Source organism: Denticeps clupeoides, chromosome 9 (assembly GCF_900700375.1).
Source record: "Denticeps clupeoides chromosome 9, fDenClu1.1, whole genome shotgun sequence".
NCBI classification, from domain to species: domain Eukaryota; kingdom Metazoa; phylum Chordata; class Actinopteri; order Clupeiformes; family Denticipitidae; genus Denticeps; species Denticeps clupeoides.
Genome location: NC_041715.1, coordinates 5,219,484 through 5,246,545, shown reverse-complemented (window position 1 = coordinate 5,246,545; position 27,062 = coordinate 5,219,484). Strand labels below are relative to the sequence as shown.

Sequence of the window (27,062 nt, the reverse complement as noted above, 5' to 3'; positions counted from 1 at the left end):
TACAGGAGCCACTTAGTTCTCACTTTGGCCTTATGGCACGGTGCTCCATCATTGCTGGAAAAGTTATCGTTCTTCTCCAAACTGTTTTTGGATGGTTGGGAGAAGTTGCTGTCGGAGGATGTTTTGGCACCATTCTCTATTCACGGCTGTGTTCTTGTGAGTGAGTCCACTCCCTTGGATGAGAAGCAGCCCTCACACGAATGGTCTCAGGATGATTTATTGTTGGCACGAGACAGGCCTGATGGTGGCGTCACCTTTTCTTCATTTTTCCAGACGCCCCAAACCATCGGAAATGGGCTTCATCAGAGAAAATGACTTTACCCCAGTCCTCAGCAGTCCAGTCCCTGGTCTTTTAGCAGAATATCAGTCTGTCCTTCATGTTACTCTTGGAGAGAAGAGGCTTCTTTGCTGCCCTTCTTGACACCAGGCCGTCCTCCAAAAGTCTTCATCTCACTGTGCGTGCAGATGCCCTCACAGCCGCCTGCTGCCATTCCTGAGCGAGCTCCGCACTGGTGGCACCCCGATCCCGCAGCTGGATCATCTTCACGTAACCATGGCCAACAGAGGCAGAACAATGATTTCAAGCATCACCCTCTTTTTACAGCATCCAGCCTGCTATTCCAACTCCATCAGCAGGACAGAATGATCTCCAGCCTCGTGCCCCTCAACACTGAAATGAAACTTTGTGAAAACCAGTATTTGTGTCATTCTCAAAACTTTTGTTACGGACTGTCCAAAGAGAGCTTTGTATAACAAGCTTATTGTTTTATAATGTATTGAAATACCATCCTTCCCCATTAAGAAGGAAAATATATTAAAGAAAGATTTTTATTTACCTAAATATTTAATGCATAAATCTAACTAAATAATTGTACTTTCCTGGAACCTGCGGGGCTTTCCTTGTCTTGCATAAATTGTCGTCTCATATAGTGATTTATTCATGGACGACTGATTTATTCATGGATGTCTTGGAGTATCAGGGCTGATACTTTCACTAGTTTATGGGCTAAAGCCTCACAAAGGTGTTTGGACGTTCGAAGACTGATGCATTATTTAGAGTTATGTATGCACGATTTCGAGTGAGCTAGGGGAAACAGATGCGTAGTGCGTAGTGTTACAACACATCTCCACAGTTTATATTGTTTAACAGAGGGGTTGGTGGGCATTCCAAATTATTAATAAGCATGCAAGTTCCATCCAAATTGAATTCGTAGTTTAAGGATAATATTTTTTTTTTTTCAAGAAATTCTTATTACATAAGCCAGCCTTGGATTTTCAACCGCAAGCCGTTTATTGAGGACGCCTCAAAAATGTGCCTGTGTGCAAATTCTTATTACATAAGCCATGGAATAACAGAAGCTCCACAGAGGCCTGGCTACTTCTCATTGCTTTTAATATTTTCGATGAACAGATATTACACAGACGTGCACGTAGCATAATGCGTTAAAAATAAGCAGGTATCACATGAGGAAGTCTCCGCAGGAAGTCACATGTCTGGGTGGTGGGTGTGTGGGTTACTCTACTTATTTTTGCGTGAAAACTGACCCTAGAAATAACCAGAGCTTTGTGTTACTCGACTAACATGGGTCTGTTTAACTGTTACTGTGTGGAATGTATGTGTATTTTTATAGGATTTTTATATTCTTCTCAGCACTTTAGACACTTTAATTATTGTATTATAGTATTCAAAACAATTTTTTGGCCTGATTATCGTTTCATTCAAGGCAAATGGAAATGCACGTCAATAATTTATGAATAACCCCCTTTTTTAATGTGCATCATTTGTGGTAAGTGATGTCTTTAAGGTCACTGTTCAAGTAGAAGAACTGCAGATATCATCAGACGGAAGCACGGCATCTTTATCTACACGAGGGTTTGACTCAACATCATCATCACCATCCAAGCAAAGCACATGTCGTCGTCAACTCTCCAAAATCCCGAAATTGGAGCAGTTTGTTGAGATGGCCAATAAGACTCTTATACGCTGCGCGCGTACTGTATAAGGAAAGCGGGGCTTATAAAATAGCATGAAAAAGTAGCACCGCGCCAGCCCACATCCTGTTTTGCTGCGCGGTTCACATGCTTTCTGCTATCTGCTGTCTATCCTATATTTGAGACCATGGCCACGTCAGCGGAGGCCATAGGGTTCTGCCACGTCTCTAGAATGTGTGTTCTGGAGCAAGGTTCCAATACACTTGGCAGCTGTGGTGGGAAGAAGATGATTAATGCTCCTGGACCCTTATTGTCTTTTTTTTTTTTTGGTGTGAGAAGACGTAAGAAGCGAGACACCCAGTGTTCTTCAGCAGTTTCCGGACGTGTCCGCAGCACGGGACCCTGGACGTGTCCCTCTAACGGACGGGTTCTCGCCTCGGAACGGGGGTGTAGTGTTCAGCTGCTCTCCTCCTCTTCCACCGAGCGGTTGAGCCCCGGGATGAACTTCATGATGTTCTTGCGGACGCTCCTCTGCCGGCTGGGCCTCCGAGGCAGCGTCCCGAAGACGGACGAGGCCTGGCGGGCGGGGCCGCTGCTGCCCAGGCTCATGCTGTGGGTGCGGGTGAGCTGGCTCCGCAGCGGCCCCTCGGCCGGATCCCTGGAGAAGAAGGCGTCCATTTCGATGGGGCTCAGGGGGCTGAAGGGCCCTGGCTCCTCGAACACGGACGGCATGAAGGCCGCGTCGTCGCTGTCGGACATCAGGAGGCTCCGGCAGCTGCTGTCGCTGGAGAAGCGCTGGCTCCTGGAGCTGCTGGGGGACGTCATGGACATCAGAGACTCCATGGAAGGCATGACAACGCTGTCGTTCAGGTTCCCTTGGAATAAAAGGGACAACATGGCGGACCTTTAGCACTCTTTGCTGATACGACTTTCATTTTTATCACAGTGTCAGTGATGGGAAGTCACGTGTGGACTTCCCCACGCTGTTGACACTCTCACATCGGCAGAATTTTCTTAATCGAAGGGCTGAGCCAGTCTAGAGAGCGGAAGTGGTTCCACAGCTGGCTTGTTTTTCTCACCTCGAGCAAGGCGCCGCTCCTGCAGCGTTAGCGCCTGCAGCTCCACCCATTTCTCTCGTAGCATGTGCTGTCATGACAAAGGTGGACATTTACAATCACATGAATGCTACTGATGCAGCGATGGAATGGCGGTCTCGCTCGTGCAAATGCACAAACGCACCTTGAGGAAACTGAGCTTCTTCTGCAACTCGATCCTCTTCACCACGGTGCCACTGACCGTCTCCAGCCTGCGGGGGAGGAGGAGCAGGTGCAATTTAAAAGCTGCAATAATGCATGCAAAAAAAAGTAGTTATGCAGTAGTTTCTCATCTCAGTCATTTCTCATCTCTAAAAATTCGAATCTGGTGATTTTTTTTCTGGCAATTGAATTATAAGAAAAAAGCTGGATGAACATATATGGACAAATGATGAAAAATAACGGTCCTTTTTATCACGTTCTAATATTCTGAGATGCACTGGTATCTTTCTTGGATTTGCAACTCTGAATCTGGTGCGTCTGCTGCAATGGGTGGTAGTAGCCTAGTGGGTAACACACTCGCCTAAGGACCAGAAGACCCAGGTTCAAACCCCACTTACTACCATTGTGTCCCTGAGCAAGACACTTCCCTGTAACTACTGATTGTAAGTCACTCTGGACAAGGGCGTCTGATAAATGGCATAAATGTAAACTCTGCTGAACCAGTCACAGCCCCGCCTTCCGATTGGCTGAGAGGACCTCTATTTCAACATCATGCCACCTGGGTCACTCTGGTTCTGACAAGGTCATTCCATCAAAGCCTATAAAATAACTTATAGTTGATCCAATCAGCCTCTGTCGTGTTGCTATTGTTGCATGGCCTTCAGGAACTGTGTGAAATGTTCTCCTTTGTTTTTGAGGGAACGCTTCTCGTTTTCTTTTTCTATTTTGAATATTTGTGCATCATTATTTCCTCTTTGTTGGAAAGGTCACATTCACTCACTTCAGCGTGTTGGGCGACTGCCGAATGAGGTTCACTATGTCCTGGTGCGCGGAGCCTTCGATGCTTACTCCGTTGATGGTGAGGATGATGTCGCCTAGGAGACGGACACACACGTACGATCACCGAGATGAGAGCGCGACGCGTGGGAACGCGAGCACGAGCTGAGCCACAGGACCAGGTGGGCGGAGGGTGGGGAGGAAGTGATGCTCACCAGTGCCCAGGCCCGCTGAACCCGCTGCACTGTCCTCCTGCACGCTGCTGACGAACGTGCACATCTCCACCAGCGTGCTGTTCTTCAGCTGCACGCCGTACGTCTGCACGAGCAGGGGCGGAGGGGAAATGGTCAGACTCGACTGGATTCCAGGATCCAAGATCTTCTTAACGTTAATTAACGCTGTGCTGAGACTGTAATGTGGGCCAGACTCGAATGGACTTGCACACCTTACCTGAACTTCAAAGCCATACACCTCATTGTCCTGCTTCTCCAACACGACCGTGGTCCTGTGCAGGGCGGAGAGGGGAACGTTCATGTCACACACACACACACCTCCCATGCCACTAAATACAATTTGAGTGACATTACCTCAGCGGGTCAGAGTAATCCACCAGAGAGTTGGAGCGGCTTCTGCTGAACTGTGAGGAGGAAGCAGGTAACGTTGAAACCTAACGTGGCTCAAAATATTCAATTTATCGTGAGACACTCAGTCAATTAAGAGTGAATAAAAAGGCTTTTAAAGGAATTTGCAGACTTTCCACATTTCAGATTTGATCAGAATGATTTTTTTTAACAACTTTTCCGGCACATACCTGTTTGCGTGCCGTGGAGCCAGGTGTGCTCTCCCCGGTCTGTGGAGGCTTGTTGCCCCCTTTGATGCTCATGGAAGGCATGGACCACAGACGAACCTTCTTCTTGAAGGAGCCTCCCAGCGACTGGTCGTCCTGGCCGCTCTGCTGCACCGGACCCTTGCAGTTGGCCGAGGAAGTCATGGCAGCGCCCGGTTCAGTGGCGCATAATACGGAGGAGCGGTCTGGTCTGCCTCGTCGCTGTGAGCGAGTGTATGGGACCTGAATGACTGGGTGTCAGGGAAGGTGTTGAAACGGAAACTTGCACCATGTGATCGACCTGTGGGTGTCGATCACTCTACGTCCCTCTCTCTCTCACTCTCGCTCTCTCTGACACTCCAAGCTGTTTTAAATGAGCGGAGGAAACTTTATTTTTTTTATTAATTCAAATCTCTTTTTTTTTTTAACTTCCTGTCTGAAGTAAGAGAGGCATGAAGAACCGTCGTTTCTGTGGCCAACCTGGTCGCCGTCACCTGTTTCCTCTCATAGTTTTCTGCTCTTTCGAGTGGGCACGCCGCAAATACAACAGCTGGCACAGATGCAAAAAACATTTGGCCTCACTGGTCAGAGCTGAACTGAGCCCTTCTTTCATATCCATCTGAAATCATATTAGGCAGCAAGTGGGGGGTTTTTTTTAGGTTGATTCGTTCCAAATGGTCAAGTGGAAGGACTTGAGTGACTCTGACATGAACCAAATTGTGCTGGCCAGGCAGCTTGGTCATGGCGGCTCCAAAATAGTAGCTCTTCTACATGGAAGCTGAAGTAGCGGAAAATGCTGGTGATGCTTGATGCTGGTGCTGTGTCAGAAGCCACAGTGTGCATCATACGTTGTTCTGTACGGGGTCGAGTTCTGTATGAGTTCACCACCCAAAGTTCCCTCAATGGGCCATGGAAAAATGGAAGAGGCTTTATCATTCAGAGGTCTAGTGGAGTATGTGTTGGTCATAATGTTATGGCTGATTAATAACGCAATGTATCGCAATGTATCACAATGTATATATATGGTACAAGTAGTGAAAGTTAAGTGATTGTCATTATGAAACACTGCAGCACACGGTGACACAACAAAATCTGTCCTCTGCATTTAACCATCAGCTTTAGAGAAGTCACCTTCTCTAATTCCAATACATTTTATTTATAAAGCACATTTAAAACCAAAATGACATAAAACAAGACATACAAAGAAAAAAGAAAAGACAAAATGTAAAAAATATACAGTACAGGCCAAATGTTTGGACACACATTCTCATTCATTGTTTTTTCTTTATTTTCATGACCATTTACATTGGTAGATTCTCACTGAAGGTGCTCATTCATAGTTTGTTGCCTTCAGTGAGAATCTACCAATGTAAATGGTAGATTCTCCGCTACTAACTCTCTCCTCACCTCACTTTCCCTTTCCATTGATCAACTCTGTCCTCTATCAACTAAACCCATAAGGACTTCTCCCCCTGCGCCCTGGCTCTCCGATACATTGCGTAGCAACCGAAGAGTTCTTCGAGCAGCGGAGAGAAAGTACAAGAAATCTCAACTTGACTCAGACCTACTGTATTGCCAGAATCTTCTGCGCAAATTTTCCACTAACCTCACTGCTGCTAAAACTGCTTTCTACAAAGCAAAACTAGAAGCCTCTGCCCACAACCCTCAAAAACTCCACATCTTCTTATCCCTACTCAACCCTCCGACTCCCCCTGCCCCAACTTCCTTAACAGCTGATGATTTTGCCAACTTCTTCACAGGGAAGATTGAAAAAATCTGTGAGACATTCTCCACCACTAATCCTACTCTTCCTTCTGAAAATTCGACAACTACTCTAAATCAATTTTCTAAGATCATCTGATGAAATAATTCGGGATTATATCCACAGGCAACCCAACCACCTGTCCACTAGATCCAATACCTTCTGCAATGTTTCAAACTATCTCCCCTGACCTCATCCCTTTCATTTCTTATATCATAAACAGCTCAATCTCATATGGCCACATACCATCCGCCTTTAAAACAGCCAGGGTTCTTCCAATCCTAAAGAAACCCACTGCTGATCCTACAGACTTTAACAATTACAGACCAGTTTCCCTCCTCTCATTTCTATCCAAAATCCTTGAGCGCTGTGTCTACAACCAGCTATCACTCCATCTATCACAGAACAGCCTCCTGGATCCTAACCAGTCTGGCTTCAAAACAGCTCATTCCACCAAGACTGCAAATTTGGCGGTTACCGAGCAGCTACATGCAGCCAGATTGGCAAAACTGTCATCAGTTCTTATTCTCCTCGACCTCTCTGCAGCATTTGACACCGTTAACCACAAGACTCTCTTGTCAATCCTGAAGAGGCTTGGAATTTGGGGCTCAGCATGGCAGTGGTTTGCTTCCTACCATGATGAGGGATCTTACCAAGTAACTTGGAAAGGATCCACCTCTACCTCACGTAGACTCTCCACTGGTGTCCCTCAAGGCTCGGTGCTAGGTCCTCTCCTTTTCTCCCTCTACACGAGATCACTTGGTGAGGTCATTTCCTCACATGGATTATCCTACCACTGCTAAGTGACGACACACAACTCCTCTTCTCCTTTCCTCCCTCTGATCTTCATGCTGCTTCCAAAATCTCTGCATGTCTAACCGACATGTCGTCTTGGATGGCAGCCCATCACCTCCAACTCAATCCCACCAAAACTGAACTAATATTCATTCCAGCAGATTCTTCACCACATCAGGATCTTGCTATTTACCTAGACAACTCACGGCTCTCTCCTTCTGCAACAGCCCGCAACCTTGGCGTAACAATAGACAACCAACTCTCCTTCTCACCTCACATCAGCAATCTTTCCCGCTCATGTAGATTCCTTCTCTACAATATCAGACAAATCCACCCTTATCTGTCAACCCAGGCCACCCAACTACTGGTTCAGTCCTTAGTAATCTCACGACTGGACTACTGTAACTCCCTCCTAGCTGGTCTACCACTATGTACCATCCGACCTCTACAACTACTACAAAATGCAGCAGCACGACTGATTTTCAACCTTCCCAAATTCTCCCACACCACCCCTCTGCTACGTCCCCTCCACTGGCTCCCAGTAGCTGCACGCATCAGGTTCAAAATACTGATGCTGGCTTACAAAGTAGCACCAAACATGGAGTAGCACCATCCTACCTCACAGCCCTTATTACACCTCACACTGCACCTTGTACACTCCGAGCCTCCAGTACTGCTCGCCTGGTCCCTCCATCTCTGAAGGTAAAAGGAAAACATTCATCTAGACTCTTCTCCGTCTTGGCCCCTCGGTGGTGGAATGAACTTCCCCTCGAGGTCAGAACAGCTCAGTCACTGAGCACCTTCAAACGACAGCTCAAGACCTTCCTCTTTAAAGAATATTTAGATTAAATTGTAATTTTGTTGTTGTCGAACTTTGTGTACAGAATCTACAACAGAGTGAATAAAATAGATGTATTCATAGTTGGGGTCCTAGTGAACTGAAATTGATCTCTTCATCGATGGTAACTTAAGCACGTTGTAAGTCGCTCTGGATAAGGGTGTCTGCCAAATGCCGTAAATGTAAATGGTCAGGAAAATAAAGAAAACACATTGAATGAGAAGGTGTGTCCAAACTTTTGGCCTGTACTGTGTGTGTGTGTGTGTGTGTGTGTGTGTGTGTGTGTGTGTGTGTGTGTGTGTGTGTGTGTATATATATATATATATATATATATTTATTTATTTATTTATTTTTAGTAAATTGGTTCAATCCAAAGGCAGACAATGTCAAAAAGAATTTAGTTTTCCCCTGTGGAGGTCTGAGAGATCTGATTGCTTCATCCTGCACCCTAATGTGTCTCTGCCACCCCTGGCACAGTGAGCCCTGACCCCGTGGGCGCCCTCCTTCTGTTACAAGTTCCTGTGTTCTGGGCTCGGTTTCATCCAGCTAGGCTTCAATGGCAGGAGATTCTTTCAATAGAGCTGCAGCAGAGGTCGCCTGGGGTCACGCTCTGCATCTTCCGCTTGGTCGTTTAAACTTGCACGGCGGTTGCTCTTGCTCTTGCAGGTCACAGTGCAGATCAGTCAGAAAACCGCGGATTTCAAAAAGGATCGTGGTCGGCTGCCTGCCGGGGCTTTTTTCTTAATGGTGGGAAAGTGGAGCCTTTTCTGCTCCTTTCATTCACGCGTCCTGTTTGTGCAACAGATTTCACTCTCCGCTTAATCTCCCATAATGCTCTTTCGCCGCTCATTTGGCCCTTACGGTAAGCCAGGCAGTTTTGTTTACGCATTCAGAAAGCATGAGACGTCTAAGTCAACCCGAAACCAGTGAGAGCCAGTGCGTACGACCCAACACACACACATTGATAAAACGAGGCTTATATGAGTCATGTCTGAAGAGCTTTCCCTCAATTTCAGAAGGCGCGTGCTGCAACGGTCAAATCACCTCCAACTGTCAAACTCGCAGATCAGTTATTTGCGGTGAAGAACGTACGTGAGAACCAGCACTTCTCCTCTTACTTTCATCAACACTCCAGAACATCACATTTGGCGCAAATCCTCACCCGATTTAAAACCTGGTGACCACTGGACGCCAAGTTCAATGGCCTCATGCAAACCTCACAGGCATGAACTTGACCTCTCGGGTCTGGTCGTGTGGGTGGTAGGCCGAAACCGCAGTCCTCGCACATCAACGTTCTCTTCCTGGAGGTGAGAAAGGCGTTGAACTCAGCATTAGGGGTTGGCTACCATCGATGATCAGCACTTTTTCTGGACCAAGTACTTCGCAGATATAGGAACTGGCGACTTGGAGAGCTTCTAACAGCTAATTTAGCCCAAGGTCATTTTTATTTTTTCTGGTTGCATTCACACCAGCAGAAGGAACTGTGAAGTGGTGTAACATTTACCTTTACAGCATTTGGCAGACACTCTAACGCAGAATGATTTACATTTGAAATCCCTCACTTGGTTCAATAGGACCTGCTCTGTAAATACAACTAGATTAATATTTTTTGTTTTTTAGGTTTTTAAGCTTGCATTTGAAGATCTTCGGTGTCTCAGCATTTCTAACATCTAGTGGAAGTTCGTTCCACCACCTACGAGCCAAGACAGAGAAGAGTCTAGATGAATGCTTTCCTAGTACCTTGAGAGATGGTGGAACCAGTGGAGCAGCGCTGGAGGATCAGAGAGGGATCGAGGTGCAGAGTAAGGAGTGATGTGAGATTGTGACCCTTCCCTGGATTTGTAGGCCAGCATCACTATTTGAATCTGATGAGGGGGAAGCTACAGGAAGCTGGAGGGGAGGGTACGTAGCGATTACATTTACATTTACATTTACAGTATTTATCAGACGCCTTATCCAGAGCGACTTACAATCAGTATTTACAGGGACAGTCCCCCCAATTTAGGGTTAAGTGTCTTGCTCAGGGACACAATGGTAGTAAGTGGGGTCTGAACCTGGGTCTTCTGGTTCATAGGCGAGTGTGTTACCCACTAGGCTACTACCACCCTAGCGATGGTGTAGTCTCGTTGGCAGCACACTGGCGACCACTGGTGGTTCCTAGCGTGGCAAGTTAGAAACTACTTTGAAGACCCTACGTCAATCATTCATGTGGCACACCGAGCACAGCAAACAGGCTAAATATCGACCAGTATTTTAATTATTTTTTAGTATTTATTTGAAATTAATTCAAACAAAACAGAAATTCATGGAAAAAAGAAGATTTATTGACTCGTAGTCCACACACATCTGAATACAATAAATAAGTACACAACAATGACAGTATGATGCTACATGTTAAAACAGACTCCCACACATCAGCAGAGCACGAATTCCCATCTTATTTGACTTCTCTGAAGCAAGGGGGGGACACTGCGCAAAATCGTTCCCGAAAGCAGACTAGACCTTCTCCCGCAGGCCAACCATGTTAACAAAATTGTGCCACATTTGTAAAAAAAAGTTTATTATTGATGAATACTTCCTAAAGGCAAATCATAATTAATATTGTGTGTGTCATGTGATCTGTCGTGCCAGAAAGATTCGCCAGGGGGCTCGCTGCACTTGGAACAGGTGAACACGGCCTTGGTCGAGCGTCACGTGTTGCCAGTGACGGGATTTCATCAACAGCGGACCACTGGCTTGGCTTGATGGACACGCGCTACATCGGCCACGGCCCAGTCCGTAAAGTAAGCACTGAGGGCAGAAGTATCTCATACAGACGTGATCAGCGCACAGAGTATAAAACACAAGTGACTGCAGAGATCGAAAAAACGGAAAACGGACGCACATCAAATATAGCTCGTGTTCCAGACCCTAATAGCGCTTCGCCAGGATTACGGTACCAAAAATACTATATTTAACACTGCTTTCGGCAAGCTGGGTGTAAATACAACTGTAGCAGCATATTTTCTCACAATAACATTAAAAATATATATATATATATTAAAATATCTGTGTTGCTCAACAAAATGGTCACGGTGGCGTATTTTAGGCTGAGCTAGATTTAACCTTTCAATAAGCCGCATGGGGCCAGGCCAAGGTTTCAGCTTTTTTTTTTTTCTTCCTAGCTTGCTCACAAAATGCACAAGACATGTGGTTTCTTTTTTTCCCCCCACTATTCTCCAGAGAAGAACTTGTGCTTTTCTTTTTTATTTATTTATACTTCTATTTGAATTTATACTTCTATATGAAGTATGAAAAGTGCAAGGCTTCTGCAACGCTAAAGATTTGCCCTAGAAGAAAACCTTCTATTGGTCCTCCGACGGATATGTGGAGTGAATGACGGTGAGTACAATGCAAGAGTGCATCATTGCAAACATGCAGGGAACGAACTTCAACTCTAGAGCAGCCGGTGTTGCTCAGTAACATTAACAGTTGACGTTTACAGGCTACATTACGACCAAGCATACAGTCGATGGCACAAGCGTAACGTGTGTGTGCAACTCCAAGCTTTGGCACTTGAAAGGAAACGGCTGAGGTAGCGGCGGGTCTGTCCATTTTTCAGCGTATTCACATTGATTTCACATTCGGTTACAGTAGGGTGGGACTCCTCCCTGATAGACACTCTGGGTTCTTTGGCATTTACACTAAGCAAAACGCGCGCGGGGTCGTCTCACGGCGGCCGGTCAGTCTTTAACGTCCTTGACGACGGTCACTTGAGAGATGGTCTTCTTCACCCGCAGCGCCGTGAGTCGGGCCGCGGCGTTGCTGTACCAGCACTCCCGTATGACTTTGCCAATCACCCGCAGTACCTGCCGGTTCACAAGAAGGCAACAGTTATCATTTCCCGGCATTCCGTTTAATCTTACACATCAGAACCTTACACATCCAGTCAGCCAATTTGCATCACAATGTTACTTAAAGGTGACGGTAAGGATATTTTTCTTAAATTATTTTTGCTCATGGAGCAAGATATTGTACATATTTTGCCTGTTTTGCAAACAGCAACATGTAATATAACCTTGATGTGGGCACCGTTTTCAAACTGGCTGGTCACGGCACTAAGCACAAAGGTCAAAGGTAACCTTTACATCAATAAATCTCTAAAACAAGAAAAGAATTACTTGATGCTTGTTATTTCTTTCAGTCAAAACATGATCTTTGTTGCGTGTGATGCATTGTTTAAATCATACAGAAGGAAGAGAGAAATACAGAGGAAGTAGCGAGGGTGATGGCTGTCAATCACCAAGCTCCACCCATTGTAAACTCTAATTATAAGCACATAGTCTAAGATCACATTCTGGATAACAAAAATAATTACATACCAACAAAAAGGGCCATTTGCAAAGATACCTACAAAGCGGTTCTTTCTTGTTTTATCTATTTATGTAAATCCTGAGGTCATCTGACCTGCAGCCATGCTGTTTGTGCAATATGACAAGAACCTGGCTAATCTGATAATATTATTATTCCTGGAGGTTTAGAACTTCCGCAGAGCAGATCTGAAGATTAGTAGTATGTTATGTGTGATAAAGCACGCGATAATGCGCGTGAGTAAGGGTGAAACCTCTTTCTGCCGCTCCAAACTAAATTACGCTGATCGCAGTCAACAAATCTTCTTCTCTCCACTTCCAACGTCTGACACTGCGCAAGCTTTTCTTCTGTTGATCTATTTGTCTAACATTTTGCCTTTTAGAAGAAACTCAACATACTGAAGGCCACCCACAGCACACTAACTGTTATGAAGCAGATGGAAAAAGTCATTTATATTCAAAATAGTATTATTATGGATATATCCCTCTTTGTTTTTTGCATTTCTTCTTTTCTTCATCTCCCTTCTATCCTCACCTCAGAGCTTTGCCATTGGTTGGGAATGTTGGGTCTGAGTTTCTGGTCACACACAACCTTCCTCATATCTTCTATTGAAGGATCCGAAGGCACCATGTCATAATAAGGCAGCTGAAAATCCTCATGGATTCCTGGAAGAAATCAAATGCCGTGATTCGCGTGTGGTGTCCAGGTAAGTGCGTCCAGGGCTGCATTCATTAAATATCGACATGAGAAACTGCTCCCTGATCCCTGGGTCAAGAGCGACGGTCAACATACCGCTCACAGAGCATCTCCTCGCCAGTTCCCAGAACACCAGGCCCAGCGAGTATATGTCCGCCCGCTTGAATGACTCAAAGCTGTTCATATTGATCGTGTCATCTAGAATCTCCGGTGCCATGTACCTGCAAAAGATCAGCTCATTAATGGCCAGTTAGCTGGGCTGAGAGCGCGGGGGTAAACAATGACGCATCTGTCCAGCGAGGCTGCGCTGGTGGCCTGAACCTGCTGAGAGGGCCAACATGTGACAGTCGCACATACATGGATAAGCACGTGACCACAGACACACACACATGTTCACTTTCTATCTGCAGGGCTTCCTGCAACGTACAGCATTATTAGAGTGTTTGAAAATGTCAAAAGGCTCCTAGTTCCACTAATATTTCCACCCTGGTTCTGTGTGCGTGTGTTTCTCCTGGGTTGATTATTAACTTGTCGTTTAACTTTTATGTTGACCCTCTTGCCAGTTCATGATCTGCTTGTCATCCAAGCAACATGAATGTGACATTCTGACATTCTCACCTCTGGACAGCCCCCTTGAGCAGTGCTGGGCTTAATGTATTTTGTCTTATTCACCCATGTGGCTTCCGAATTACATTTTACATTTACATTATTTATCAGACGGCCTTTATCCAGAGCGACTTACAATCAGTAGTTACAGGGACAGTCCCCCCCCTGGAGACACTCAGGGTTAAGTGTCTTGCTCAGGGACACAATGGTAGTAAGTAGGATTTGAACCTGGGTCTTCTGGTTCATAGGCGAGTGTGTTACCCGCTAGGCTACTACCACCCTAATTAAGGAAATAATTTGCATAGTCGAAACCCACTGCGCACCACATGTTAGAATTTTGGTTCTATTGTATAGTTGAATAGTTGTATATTGTGAGTTGTTATGGCCACTACCACACCAAACATGCAGTTAGCTTATCTGTGTATTTATTAAAGAATGACATTCTGACATTCCTGAACACACACAAAGTCCCAGGTTCCAACCCCACTTACTACCACTGTGTCCCTGAGCAAGACACTTAACCCTGAGTGTCTCCAGAGGGGGACTGTCCCTGTAACTGATTGTAATGTTAAAACACAGTGCCCTTAGTTTCAGTCACTGGCTTCATTCATTGAGATGACGTTGAGATGTGTCTGCTCACCCTAATGGCAGGTCAAGGTGCATGGCTGTTGTTGTCATGACTACCCCACAGTCCAGTCCTTTTAAATACTTATGCATTTTTTTTATTTAACCAGCTTCTCAGCCTCTACTGGCCAGGGCATCTTTACCTCTTGGTGCCAACTCTGAGATTAGAGGGTATGTCGATGGTGTTCGTGATGGAGTCGTGTTTCACGGCGAGGCCCAGGTCAGCAATGACGGCGCTTCCGTTCTTCTTCACCAGGATATTTTTGGATTTAATGTCTCTGTGAGCAATGGCAGGTTTTCCTGTCACAAAAAGGGCCAGAGAGGCAAATGGGTGTCCGTTCCAGCCATATCTGCGCCCGCGGCCTCTGATTATAGCCTTTTACCAGAGTAATTACGGTCATTTTGCAACGTGTCAAGGTAATTTCGCTTTTCCATTTGGCTCAGTGTTATACTTTTAACACATGCAAGAAGTGGTGAAATTTAACCTTTCATAATATATCAAAACTTTAAGTAGCTACTGTGTGTACTACTTAAAGGAAACAGTTCATCTAAACACCTTATAGGTACAGACTGCTTTTTATCCGTTTTCCGCACACTTTTTGGCATAAGAAGCATGAAATACTTTGCAGAATGGTAATAATTATCGAGCAAACCCTTTAGTACTGTTAATTACTGTTAAGAATGAAACCAAGAGGTGCCATCCAAAACCTTGGCTGATGCGGCTTCTCAGTTTTTCGAAACCAGGATCAAACCCTGGCTGTTAGTGAAATTGTGAAAGTGTTAGTGAAAAGGCCTCTGGCACTTACCCTGAGTGCCGATGATCTCCATGTGAAGGTGAGCCAGGCCGCTGGCGATGGACAGGGCCAGCACCAGCATCCCGTCCACCGACACCGCGTGCCTGTTCAGGTAGTCGAACAGGGAGCCGTGCTCGTGGTACTCGGACACCAGCCACAGCTGCGTCCACGAGCCGTTATCTGCGGCGAGGGAGAGACGTTCCCACTCCTGTTATACACTCGCATGTAATGCGGCTAAGCATGGGGCTTGTTCACTACTGTGAGGTAAAGGAGTCCTCTGGATAAAAGATGAATGTGCATTATAATGGTGGTTTTCTACATTTATTCATGTAAACCCTAAATACAGCCCCAGTTGAAGGGTGGTAATAGCCTAGCTACTGAACCAGAAGACCACAACGTCACAGGTTCAAACCCCACTTACTAAAAGTGAAGTGAATTTTAAAGTGAAGTGATTGTCATTGTGACTTTCCATACACAACAGCACAGCACACGGTGCACACAGTGAAATGTGTCCTCTGCATTTAACCCATCACCCTTAGTGAGCAGTGGGCAGCCATGACAGGCGCCCGGGGAGCAGTGTGTGGGGACGGTGCTCTGCTCAGTGGCACCTAAGTGGAACCGGGATTTGAACCGGCAACCTTCTGATTACGGGGCTGCTTCCTTAACTGCTGGGCCACCACTGCCCCACAAGGAACATACTGTGTCCCTGAGCAAGACACCTAACCCTGAGTGTCTCCAGGGTCAAAGGTTAAAAAAAAAACACCTTAATTTCATTCACTGGCTACATTATATTCAAGAAATATGTATGTATAATTGAGGTGATGTGTGGTCATAGATGTGGGAGAATCGTGTGGCCTTTTATTATGTTCCTTATGGTCAACCACAGCAGAATCAGAATGGAAAATCTACGGTTGAGTAGCTCTCATGGCTCTTAATACCTTTATTATCAGCAGCGATGAAGCCTAGAATGTTTTCATGCCGCAGCATGATGGTTTGGTAGATTTCGGCTTCTCGGAACCACGACCTCTCGTCCCGGGAGGAGAAGATCTTTACGGCCACGTCTTCGCCGCGCCACTTCCCCCGCCACACCTCGCCGAAGCGTCCCTTCCCTATGCTTTCCTGCAGGACGATGGTCCGAGCGATGGTGCGCTGAACCAGCAGGGGCAAACCTGTTTAACAACATGACTTCTTGTGACACTAATATATATTTACTATATATATATTGCATACAATGAGAAATATTAAATCAAGTAGAGAAATCCCTCTTCTAAAATAGGTCCACAGTGCATTAAAGGATCGGTCATAATGCATCCTGTTCTCCAGAATGCTTCTGAGTGACTCTTACCCGATCCAGAGCCGGAGGTGCTCATGTCATAGATGAGCTCTTTCAGGCACTTCTCAGGAGCCATGAGGCTCTGGTCATCCAGCGGCTCCTCCACGTCCTGCTTGTGTGCTTTGCTGTGGGCGCAGCGCTGGCCTTGCACCACACACACGCCCAGGACGATGCCCACACACAGCAGGCATGAGGGCACCAGGATTATGGCGGCCAGCTCCAACCTGCCCCAGCCAGAGTCTTCTGGAGGTCTCTCTGATCACACATATACACACATAGTACATACAGTATAACTATATTCATATGTAAAGTAAAATGTACATACATACAGACTGCTGCAATACTTGACTTTGCATAATAACTTTTTTTATACCACACAAAGAAGAGAGGATCTGAAAAATCTGATGCCCTCTATTGCGGACTTGCAATAAATTATTTATTGGTTTTTACCAAAATACAATAAAGTTGCTTTCAAAATTACTTATTTTTTATATGGACCTTGTATTGTCACTAAATAATCTACACAGAGCAAATAAGTCTTAAAAAAATAAAAAGACTTAGAATAAGTTAGAATAACATTGAAAATATATACACATACATACACACACATTAAAATGATCTTTGTCAAGGCCGCAGAAGCAACTGCAGAATTACAGCCACTGGGCGACATTCCCATCATGCCGTTGGGCTGTTTTCCCTGAATTCCACTCTCACAAACAACAAGCCTGGGCTGCTACCACAAAACAAACCTTGGCATCCAGCCATTAAAAAATGAAAAACACCCCTCCTTTACTGTGTGTGTGTGTGTGTGTGTGTGTGTGTGTGTGTGTGTATATATATATATATATTTGTGTATAAAAAAAAAAAAAAAACTGAAAGGTTGCAGGTTCTGAGGTCCCCTTGATGAAGGTACCGTCCCCACACACTACTCCCCAGGCACTTGTCATGGCTGCCCACTGATCACTATGATTGATGGTTTTAAAGCGTTGTGTCGTTGTGTCACCGTGTGCTGCACTACATAACTGCATAACCCCTTTTGGACACAGACCTTGCAAAATGTACAGAAGGCCAGGACGGGACGGGACAGGACAGGGAGTGAAAACGCATTTCAAAACATGTTTTCACCCTTTCACCAGTCACACGGCCAACTGGAGCAGGGGAAGAGCGCGAGCTGCGCAGGTTGCGCAGGAGTCCCGAGGGCTGCAGCCGAACTTTTAGCCGTGATTAAGCAGCGCTGGGCACAGAAATGGGAACATCTCAGCATCGGGATCAGAATGTTCCTGAATGGTCTGAGCCAGCGGGTTCACTTGGTCACTTGTTGGTCTTTTTTTGTCTGTCAAGTGCTAAATAAATATAATAAACGCAGCCAAGTTGATTTCGTAATCGCCGTCTTCAGTGAGGGCGATGATTTTGTGCCTTCCGGGCCTCCTGCTGTTCTTCAGGATGATGAGCGAGAGCCGACACTTCGTTTTTACACGTGCAGGCCTGATGTGGAATTTTAATAATATAACCCTTTTGATATTCCCTTGTTACCATTGGCCAGAAGGTATTAACAGGAAACTTTACAGTAGGTCTGTATAATGAAAATAAAGTAGGTCTGTATAATGAGCTAAAATTCATCTCAAAAGCTAAAATTATTCATCCATAAAGACAAACTACATAGATTACCACACTGATTCTATTACAATTTTAATACTAGGGACAATGTTCAAAATCCATGGGTTCAGCGCCTTGGTAAAACACATGAAAAAAATTCCATCTTCTAGAACAGTGACGACGTTTGAGTGCCACACCTCCTCGGATTTAAGATCATTCTGGTGTGACATGGCCATTGAAATAAAAGCAGATTTGGTTCATGAACTTTACAAATAATCTGTAACAAAGCACCCAAATCTTGTACCAATCTAGAATGTGAAATTATAAAACGATCCGTTCTTCTTCTAAATCCTGATTGGTTGAGCCATGTCAAATGCAGATCAGTTTCATCCAATGCCAGAGGGCACGTGTGTCTTTTTTTCATGTTCATAAATGAATAATGCAAACCCTGCCCTTTAAGAGATGATATTTCTTAGAGCAGTGGTCCAACTCCCCTGCCTGTCTGGTTGCCTGGGTGCGCACACATGGTTGAACCTGTTACCCACTCGGCTCCTACCACCCCTACTCCAGGTACTGTGCTGGTAAAAACTGTGTATCACTCAATAGAAAACAATAGGTTATTAATTGCAGCTAAAATTTTTACATTTGAAAAGTGAGTGTGCAAGCAAAAACCCCTTCACTGCCCGTCTCCACCTTTACTTATGGATGAATTTCACATCAGTGTCATAGGTCAGAAAACCATACAGAAAGTAAACGTCAGTCAGCAGTGTTAGCTGCATACACTCATTTTAATGCATTAAATATGAATACGTGAATCTAAATGCTTATTGAATTAACAATTTACTAGCTCAGCAGGAAAAGTGAAAACTGGGTGCTTACAAGAGGAACCTTTAACATCACAAACTTTAGGATGTTCCTCTGCAGCCTGGTCTCTCCCTGGTGCTCGCAGGCAAGAAATGTTTTTCTACTTTGTCATTTGGGGTTTTTTTTTGGCACTCATGCTTGCAAAAAATGACTGGGTCGTTCAGATTCTGGGCATGCAGTTAATGTTGTAACCAGGGAAACCGTCATCACCGGCTACATTCTGAGGCACACACCAGCAAAACACACACACACACACAGTGTTGTTACACAAAGTTAGTCACACTTTAACAAGTGTTAAAACTAGCCCCGCCCCTAAACACAAGCGCCGCCCCTAAACTTGTGGTTCTTTTGTTTGTTTTTCATTTTGCATATTTCCTAATGTTTACTGACGCGTCACGTGAGCACACTTGCTCCACAATATCATGTGTACACACACACACACACACACACACTTTTTTTTCTCCAAACTCCGAACCCTCTCATTAAACACACCTATGTACATACACTCATGCACTCAACGTTTCCTGAACCCTCTGACCCTGTTACAACACACACACACACACACACACACACACACACACTAACTCAATGGGATTAGTGATTTCTCTCAGTCTGTAACCCTTGCAATTCTGAACAAAAATGAACACACACACACACACACACACACACATACATACCTTAACTCCCTTGTCAATAGAAATCACACACACATGGACAAAAACACACACATCATCAGTTGAGGGTTCCCCTTTCGACTGCAATAATCATTATATTATTTTATGAATAATCCCTTTTCGTCTGCATATCAAAACTTTCACCATCTAAAGTCTATTTATGCACGGATTGATCTTTTTTCGAAGGAGGATCTTATGCCACCAATGCAAAATGGCATGTTTTTTTCCGTTTCATTGCAAAAATGTAATAATACAAGCAGATTTCCTTGACGCCCAGTGAAATGCATCACATATGCACTCTTTGGCTGCAGTAGCTTTTATCTAAAACACCCTGGTGGCTTCCCATTGCCTCGTGATTATGAGAAAGTGCCACAAAGAACTCTGTGTGTTGTGTGTTTCACTCTGACTGCTGTAATGGGTGAGCTATTAATGCAAAAAAAAATTAAATAATAATAGAGGAGATATAAAAACATGAGCTGGAAGCATTTACCCATGATTCTGTGATGTCAAGAGGCTCATCTCTGAGCATTACGTCATGGTAAGTTGGGGGTTGTTTTTCAACACTTGTTCGGATTTCACTGGGTCTTCATTAGTCCTTTTTTTTTTTTTTAATTCTGGCTCGATTTGTATGCTTTTGTCTGAGGGACTACGTAGTCCCATACAAATCGAGCCAGAATTAAAACTACGGAAAAAAAAAGTAATAAAAAAAAAAAAAAACAGGAGCCTTGAGCACGACCCCCAACTTACCGTGGCTCCAAACAAGCGGCAGGTATTTATAAACCTGGATCACCGGCTGGCCGCAGATAACCTGTGCCAGGGGTATTATGTCACAGGATATGGGTGGTAGATCATCCCTCCGCCCCGCCCGCAAGGCCAAGGACTTAAGCGCCGAGAGCAGGCGGGGATATCCCACTGTGCACCTCACCCAGACATAAATACCGCCATAATCAGATTACGCTGCAGTGGGAAACGCTTTCTTTTAGTATTCCTATTATTTAGGCGGCAGGAAGCGCAACGGTCACGCCGCAGTGTGTACGGTTGGTAAAACGAAGGCAAGTGATCGCTTGGTGTCAAATTTATCCTCATGACAAACACACACCCCAAGACCACGCTGTGCAGGTCACGGTGCTTGAAACACCCATTTGCAGCCTCTTACATGTGACACTGAATTTGCCTGAGTTATAGAAGTGCCACGCCCATGCCTGGTGGGCACGCCAGTCAAATGACTCTTGGCCCTTGGTCTCGTCTACTTTTTCATGTGAAAACGGTCCAATTGTTCTTTCGTACTTAATCCAAACGTGATCTTGCTCATCGCGTTCCAAAATAAGGTCTTTGTTAACTAGGCTTGTCAACCGTCCCTCATTGTCCGGGACATCCTGAAACATGGGCGATATCGATTTGTCCCTCCCGGGGCGGCTCCAGTCCCGTATTCCAATCACAGCCTCGTCATCCAATGACAATGGCAAAATTCATGCAGACGTTGCTATGAGACACGGTTGTTAGTGTGTGTGTGTGTGAACTGGTGACTAGTGGTGAGCGGTGACAAAATTACAGACTGATGTATTATTATGGCCCGGCGATATGAAGCGCTGATAAGACAAAATTTACAGATCCCATAATGCAACGCTTCAGTTGCATTGCCGAACGCGATGTTCACACCGCAGCAGAATCTGTACAGGAGCAGTTTCCACGTCGACGGCATTGTTGTTCAGCTGCAAGAAGGGGTTCCTTGTGTGGGGCTGAGAAATTTGGCAACCCTACTGTGTTGCCTGTTGTTAATGTAGTGGCCGTTAAAGTGTTGACAAAAGAAAATGGTCAGCCTTCCGCATGAAGCAGTTTCGTTACATTCTGAAATGCACTTTGTCATCCGTACATGACGAAGGGTCCTAAATTAATGGCTGACAACCGAAACATAATATCTACAATTTTCTTTTCTTATCAATGGAATCACAATTTTCCAACTTCAAATGCAATCATCAACAGTCCCGTCAATCCTCTCCGCCTGGAACTGTCTAAAGATATTTATTTCCATGGCGCAAGTAGGGGTCAGAGGTCGGGGGCCAGTACCTGGGTGGAGATGCAGCGTCTCGTTGTTGCAGAAGTCCGTGAAGCAGCAGCTCCTCTTGGAGACGTTCCTGGAGCTGTAGCAGAACACCTGACCCTTCATCTCGGAGGGCGACAGGCAGGACTTGACGGCCTCCTCCCTGCCGTTGATGAGCATGACGGAGTTCCAGCAGGCCCCGTCCGCGCCCGTCTCGCAGGTATTGTTGGCGCACAGCTGGCACACGCACTTCAGGGCTGGAACGGGGCGAGACGGAGATTCAGGATCATCGTTTCACACCACATTTAACAGCGCTTTCAGAAAAGGAAGAAAATTGCCTTCCCCCCTTTTCTCTCTGACCATTACAGAAGTAAATCGATGCACTGATGGCCCTTTCTGCGTCAAACTTCTTTACAAGAAAAAAAAAAAAAAAAAAGTTTGATCCTCCGATTCCAAGAAAAAATAAAATAAAAAAATAATCGTTGTGCTTAACAGTAGGAGGCGAGATAAAAGGATTTATTCCAGCAATCAATTTAGCAAGAGTGCCGTGGAGGAGGGAGGATTGCGCAGCCCCACACAATGTACATCCTTTCCTTTACCGCAGAAGTCCAGAAATAGGTAGGATGTAATCCCGTTAGCCACGATTTTCCAGACTCACCCATGGCCGGCGGGTACACTTTTTTTTTTTTTTTCCCCGTTCTTTTAAACACGGGGGCGTTGGGTTACGTAACGCGGGCCCATGCGCTTATTGCGGGGGAAAGCTGCGTAATGCTGATTAAAACCCGGCTAATCCCGGGAGCTGTTGTCTGCGCACCTCTCCGACTTAGGAGCGCGGCTAATTCTAGACAACGCCTTCCAAGTTCACAGCATTTCCATGCACTTCCATGCCCGCAGACGTTGCACCTTACACACAGTCAGTCTTGCCAAATGGACCGCCGCTCAAAACCAGCATAATAAATAGATGTTGTGTCTAAGTTGAAGTTGAGCTTTATTGTCATTTCAGCTCCATGCATGTGCATAGAAAGTACATAGTGAAATGAAACAATGTTTCTCCGGAACCTGGTGCTACATGCAACATTTAAACAATAAATCAAAGTTCCATACTGACCTGTACAAACGGTAAACTAGATTTTATGTTTGAATGTAACACTGAAATATAAGTAGTTAAAATGCTTTGTATGATTTATAAATCATTTTTTGCCATTTTACTGCATAAAATAAGTATTTGATACAATAGAAAAAGTATATAGGAACATATAAAGAAGTCAGATGATGCACACAAAACACGGAATAGAAACAGAGTGAGTGGAGTTTGTACTAAAAAGTTCGGTTTTAGTCTTATCGGACCACATGACCATCTCACATGTCCCATCTGGATCATAGAGATGGTCTCTGGCAAACTTCAGTTGGGACTGGATATGTGCTGGCGCTGCAGAGCTTGATTCACAGTGTGGACAGGTGCAATTTCCACCCCTTTAACAAGTGAAGGATAGAAGAGCTTCTTAAAGAATAAGTAAAAGGTCTGTGAGGACCAGAGTTCTTGCCAGGTTGTAAGCGATCAATTACTTTCATGCAATAAAATGTTAAATAATTAGTTAAAAATCATACAATGTGATTTTGTGGATTTTTTAGATTCTGTCTCTCACAGTTGAGGTGTAAATACGATTACAGAGCGCTCTATTCTTTGTAAGCTTGTAAAAAATCAGCATTGTATCAAATACATATTTCCCTCACTTTAGATATTATTCTTTTATGTCTATACACATATATAATGTGTCTACAGAGAAAGAGAGTGATACTATACTGACCCCTCATTGTGTAATAAGAATATAACTGAAATGTATAATAAATTAACATTACATTACAATGTGATTAAAGTCAATTTATGTTACATTTTGGACTATTTTCTGCTCACATATGTCCCCCTACACGGTTCAAATCGCAAAATCTGGTTACAGTCTTGCCTGATTGATTATTATTGAAAAGTGCATGCAAATATACAAAATATAATAATTTCAATATAATACTATATTCAACACTGCAATACTGCAAGATATGTGAAATAATTTTACTCAGTTTGATTTGTGAGTTATTCACCAAATCGCTCAGTTAATCATGTTCATGTGAATTTATATTCCTTATTCTAATATATATATCCACATTGTGTTTTGAGATAAAAAAACATTTTTATGGATTTTTAATCCATATGCACCCCCATAAAGAAGCAAGCAGTTCAAATGTGTCACGTCCCACACTTATATGTGTGCCCTGTGGGCTGAGACAGCAGTTGAGTGACTGAAGTGTCCAACGGTGACTCTCAGGATAGAAAACATTTGATGTGGCATCAGGAGAACCCTCCATTGGGTCGTTTAAAGGTGAGCAGAGCTAATTTGATTCAGGGTTGATTTTCTGCTCGGCTGGACCCACTCCAGTAATAATGATTCCGATCGGTCTGGCAACCATCCCACCTGCCATTCATACGCAGTTCCGCGCTGGGACATCATCACTCTTCACCCAGCAAGTCCAATTCACCATGGACGTGATCTATCGTCCGCTCCAACCTAATAGAGGCACATGCCAGCAGAATTTAGGAAGAACTCTCACCCTGACCACTCACCAGTCCAAGCAACATTCATATTTTGCAAAATATTCCTCTGCTGGCAAAGTGACACTGAAAATATACACAAGACAGCGCGTGTTTGGACGTCTTTGTCCAGCTTTTTCACTGCTCGGTGTCTGAAAAGAGGTCTGTAATTGGTGTAAATATCCTCTGCCTCGATATTCCCATCCGAGCACGCTGCAGTTAATAGCGTGCAGCCAGAGGTTTGTTTTCCCGGCTGCTGACCCCCCCCTTCCTCCTTTTCTTGGCTCTCGCAACGCGTTAAATCAAAGCTGCCCCTCTTACGCAGGCCGAAATGAGATCTCCTGTACTACCCGTCTTTCCAAAAGTACTTTATTCTAGCCGAAGTGTTGACAAATCCTCACTCCATCACATCCCTGCAATTCTCATTACAAAACAAGAGGAGGAATGGGAATGAAGAGGTGAAACGAAACGAACTGAGGTCCCTCAAGCAAAGTGGACTTTAAAGTAAGATGATCGAGGATCTTCACCAAACTGAAATGACATGGTTGACCGCACACACCTTAATCGTCCTTACGTCTCCACTCATCCCACCCAAAGCCACGAGCAATTGCCATTTTGGGCTGAATCTGGCTCTCAACCACAGTGACGGGGACACGACCACTATGCCATTATCAGAATCTATTTCTAGACTCCAAGGGGCTGTCGGTGTGCAGATACTGTCGAACGAGAAATAAAATGGCGTGGCCCTGTATTCATATATGGACTACAGCATCGTGTGTGTGTGTGTGTGTGTCCCCTTCCCCGAGGGGATCTGCAATTAACCCAATTAATGGCAAGGACCTCCCACGGTTATACCACCACATCACTAACAGGGATAATACCGGGATAATGCAGGGATCGGCAATATGGGACCATGCGTGGATGAGGACCTTCTATAAACGCTGCGTCAATAAAATGGATGTTAATAACAGTGAAACAGGGCCCTGACAGGTACCCAGCATTCCCGGCTCAGGACGAGAGTGGCACAGTGACTCCTGAGCGTCTTCCCACAAAACTTGGAAGCATTGAAGTTAGGTAGCAATTTTCAAAAAGTAATAATCTGCTTTTTCTACGTGTCCCCACAATCAAGGGTGTAAACACTTGTTGCTATTGCCATCGTCCTTATGCATGGCATCCAAACTGAGACATAACGGTTCCGGAGAGCTATTTATGGGGTAAATTTCTTATAAGGGACTTTTCACTCATTTGATATACAGCTTTTCCCCAACACGGCAGCACGGAATGATCTTTTGACTTTCATTACCTATAAGTCTGTTATATAATTTAATTGCATAACGTCCAGAGTCCGTCGGCGGGCGGCTGGCGCGGAGGAAAGTCGCCATCCAACATTTCTGCATCTCTAAGGAGATTAACAACCAGCGGCGCATTAACGACTTCGGCAAATATCGCCGTGCCCTTTCCCCCATATTCACTTTTTAAATTTTATTTTAATTTGGTATTTCGTTAATAAAAGCGGGCTGAAGCCACCGACCTGCGGCGAAGTGCGCGACGGACAGGAACACGAGTGTCGCCTCCAGCGTGGAGCACCTGAGCCGGGTCATGGCCGGAGCTGTGACATCCTGCGCCGCCTGCGAAAATGCCCCGACCTCCAAACGACGCCGGACCGCGCCCGGGGTGGCCCGCCGGCGCGGCTCTCCCACGCCAGGTCGCCGCGGACGCGCTGAGCCGCGCTCCGCATTGTTCCACTCTAAATAACTGGAGCGGACGCAGCACGCAACAGGAGCTTAGCCCCGCCCCCCTCCGCGGCCGTAAGAGGATTACTGCGCTGCGACGACGCCATCGCGCACGCGCGCGCACGCCACACGTACGCGTACACGTGCACGCACGCCAAGCGCGCACACGTTATACATACAAGTACACGCACACGTTATACACTACACATGCAAGTACAGGCACACGTTATACACTACACATACAAGTACATGCACACGTTATACACTACACATACAAGTACAGGCACACGTTATACACTACACATACAAGTACAGGCACACGTTATACACTACACATGCAAGTACACGCACACGTTATACACTACACATGCAAGTACATGCACACGTTATACACTACACATGCAAGTACAGGCACACGTTATACACTACACATACAAGTACAGGCACACGTTATACACTACACATGCAAGTACAGGCACACGTTATACACTACACATACAAGTACACGCACACGTTATACACTACACATACAAGTACAGGCACACGTTATACACTACACATGCAAGTACAGGCACACGTTATACACTACACATACAAGTACATGCACACGTTATACACTACACATACAAGTACAGGCACACGTTATACACTACACATACAAGTACAGGCACACGTTATACACTACACATACAAGTACACGCACACGTTATACACTACACATACAAGTACAGGCACACGTTATACACTACACATACAAGTACATGCACACGTTATACACTACACATACAAGTACATGCACACGTTATACACTACACATACAAGTACACGCACACGTTATACACTACACATACAAGTACAGGCACACGTTATACACTACACATACAAGTACATGCACACGTTATACACTACACATACAAGTACATGCACACGTTATACACTACACATACAAGTACACGCACACGTTATACACTACACATACAA

General features: G+C 45.0%; 2 protein-coding genes across 2 annotated transcripts; both read right to left on the bottom strand.

Moving 5' to 3' along the window:
• Positions 1-1,318: 1,318 nt before the first annotated feature.
• Positions 1,319-5,982, bottom strand: cytip (cytohesin 1 interacting protein). The gene is made up of 8 exons (XM_028991651.1): positions 4,777-5,982; positions 4,553-4,602; positions 4,416-4,470; positions 4,181-4,283; positions 3,970-4,063; positions 3,172-3,238; positions 3,012-3,078; positions 1,319-2,807 (listed from the first exon to the last, which is right to left on the bottom strand). The coding sequence occupies exons 1-8, from the start codon at positions 4,954-4,956 to the stop codon at positions 2,389-2,391; spliced, it is 1,035 nt and encodes a 344-aa protein (XP_028847484.1). The 5' UTR covers positions 4,957-5,982; the 3' UTR covers positions 1,319-2,388.
• A 4,506-nt stretch (positions 5,983-10,488) lies between these two features.
• Positions 10,489-26,108, bottom strand: acvr1c (activin A receptor type 1C). The gene is made up of 9 exons (XM_028990822.1): positions 25,880-26,108; positions 21,791-22,021; positions 16,602-16,844; positions 16,195-16,425; positions 15,269-15,436; positions 14,606-14,762; positions 13,329-13,453; positions 13,071-13,201; positions 10,489-12,034 (listed from the first exon to the last, which is right to left on the bottom strand). Exons 1-9 carry the CDS (start codon positions 25,947-25,949, stop codon positions 11,909-11,911), a joined length of 1,482 nt encoding a protein of 493 aa, XP_028846655.1. The 5' UTR covers positions 25,950-26,108; the 3' UTR covers positions 10,489-11,908.
• Positions 26,109-27,062: the final 954 nt, after the last annotated feature.

Excerpts from the sequence above, each read along its gene's own strand:
- cytip (XM_028991651.1), bottom strand. The coding sequence starts at position 4,956 with ATGACTTCCTCGGCCAACTGCAAGGGTCCGGTGCAGCAGAGCGGCCAG. Across the intron at positions 4,603-4,776 it reads GCTCCACGGCACGCAAACAG|TTCAGCAGAAGCCGCTCCAA; the intron begins GTATGTGCCGGA and ends TCCTCCTCACAG. Across the intron at positions 2,808-3,011 it reads GGAGCGGCGCCTTGCTCGAG|GGAACCTGAACGACAGCGTT; the intron begins GTGAGAAAAACA and ends TTTTATTCCAAG.
- acvr1c (XM_028990822.1), bottom strand. The coding sequence starts at position 25,949 with ATGACCCGGCTCAGGTGCTCCACGCTGGAGGCGACACTCGTGTTCCTG. Across the intron at positions 15,437-16,194 it reads CATCGCTGCTGATAATAAAG|ATAACGGCTCGTGGACGCAG; the intron begins GTATTAAGAGCC and ends CCCTCGCCGCAG. Across the intron at positions 13,454-14,605 it reads CTCAGAGTTGGCACCAAGAG|GTACATGGCACCGGAGATTC; the intron begins GTAAAGATGCCC and ends GATCTTTTGCAG.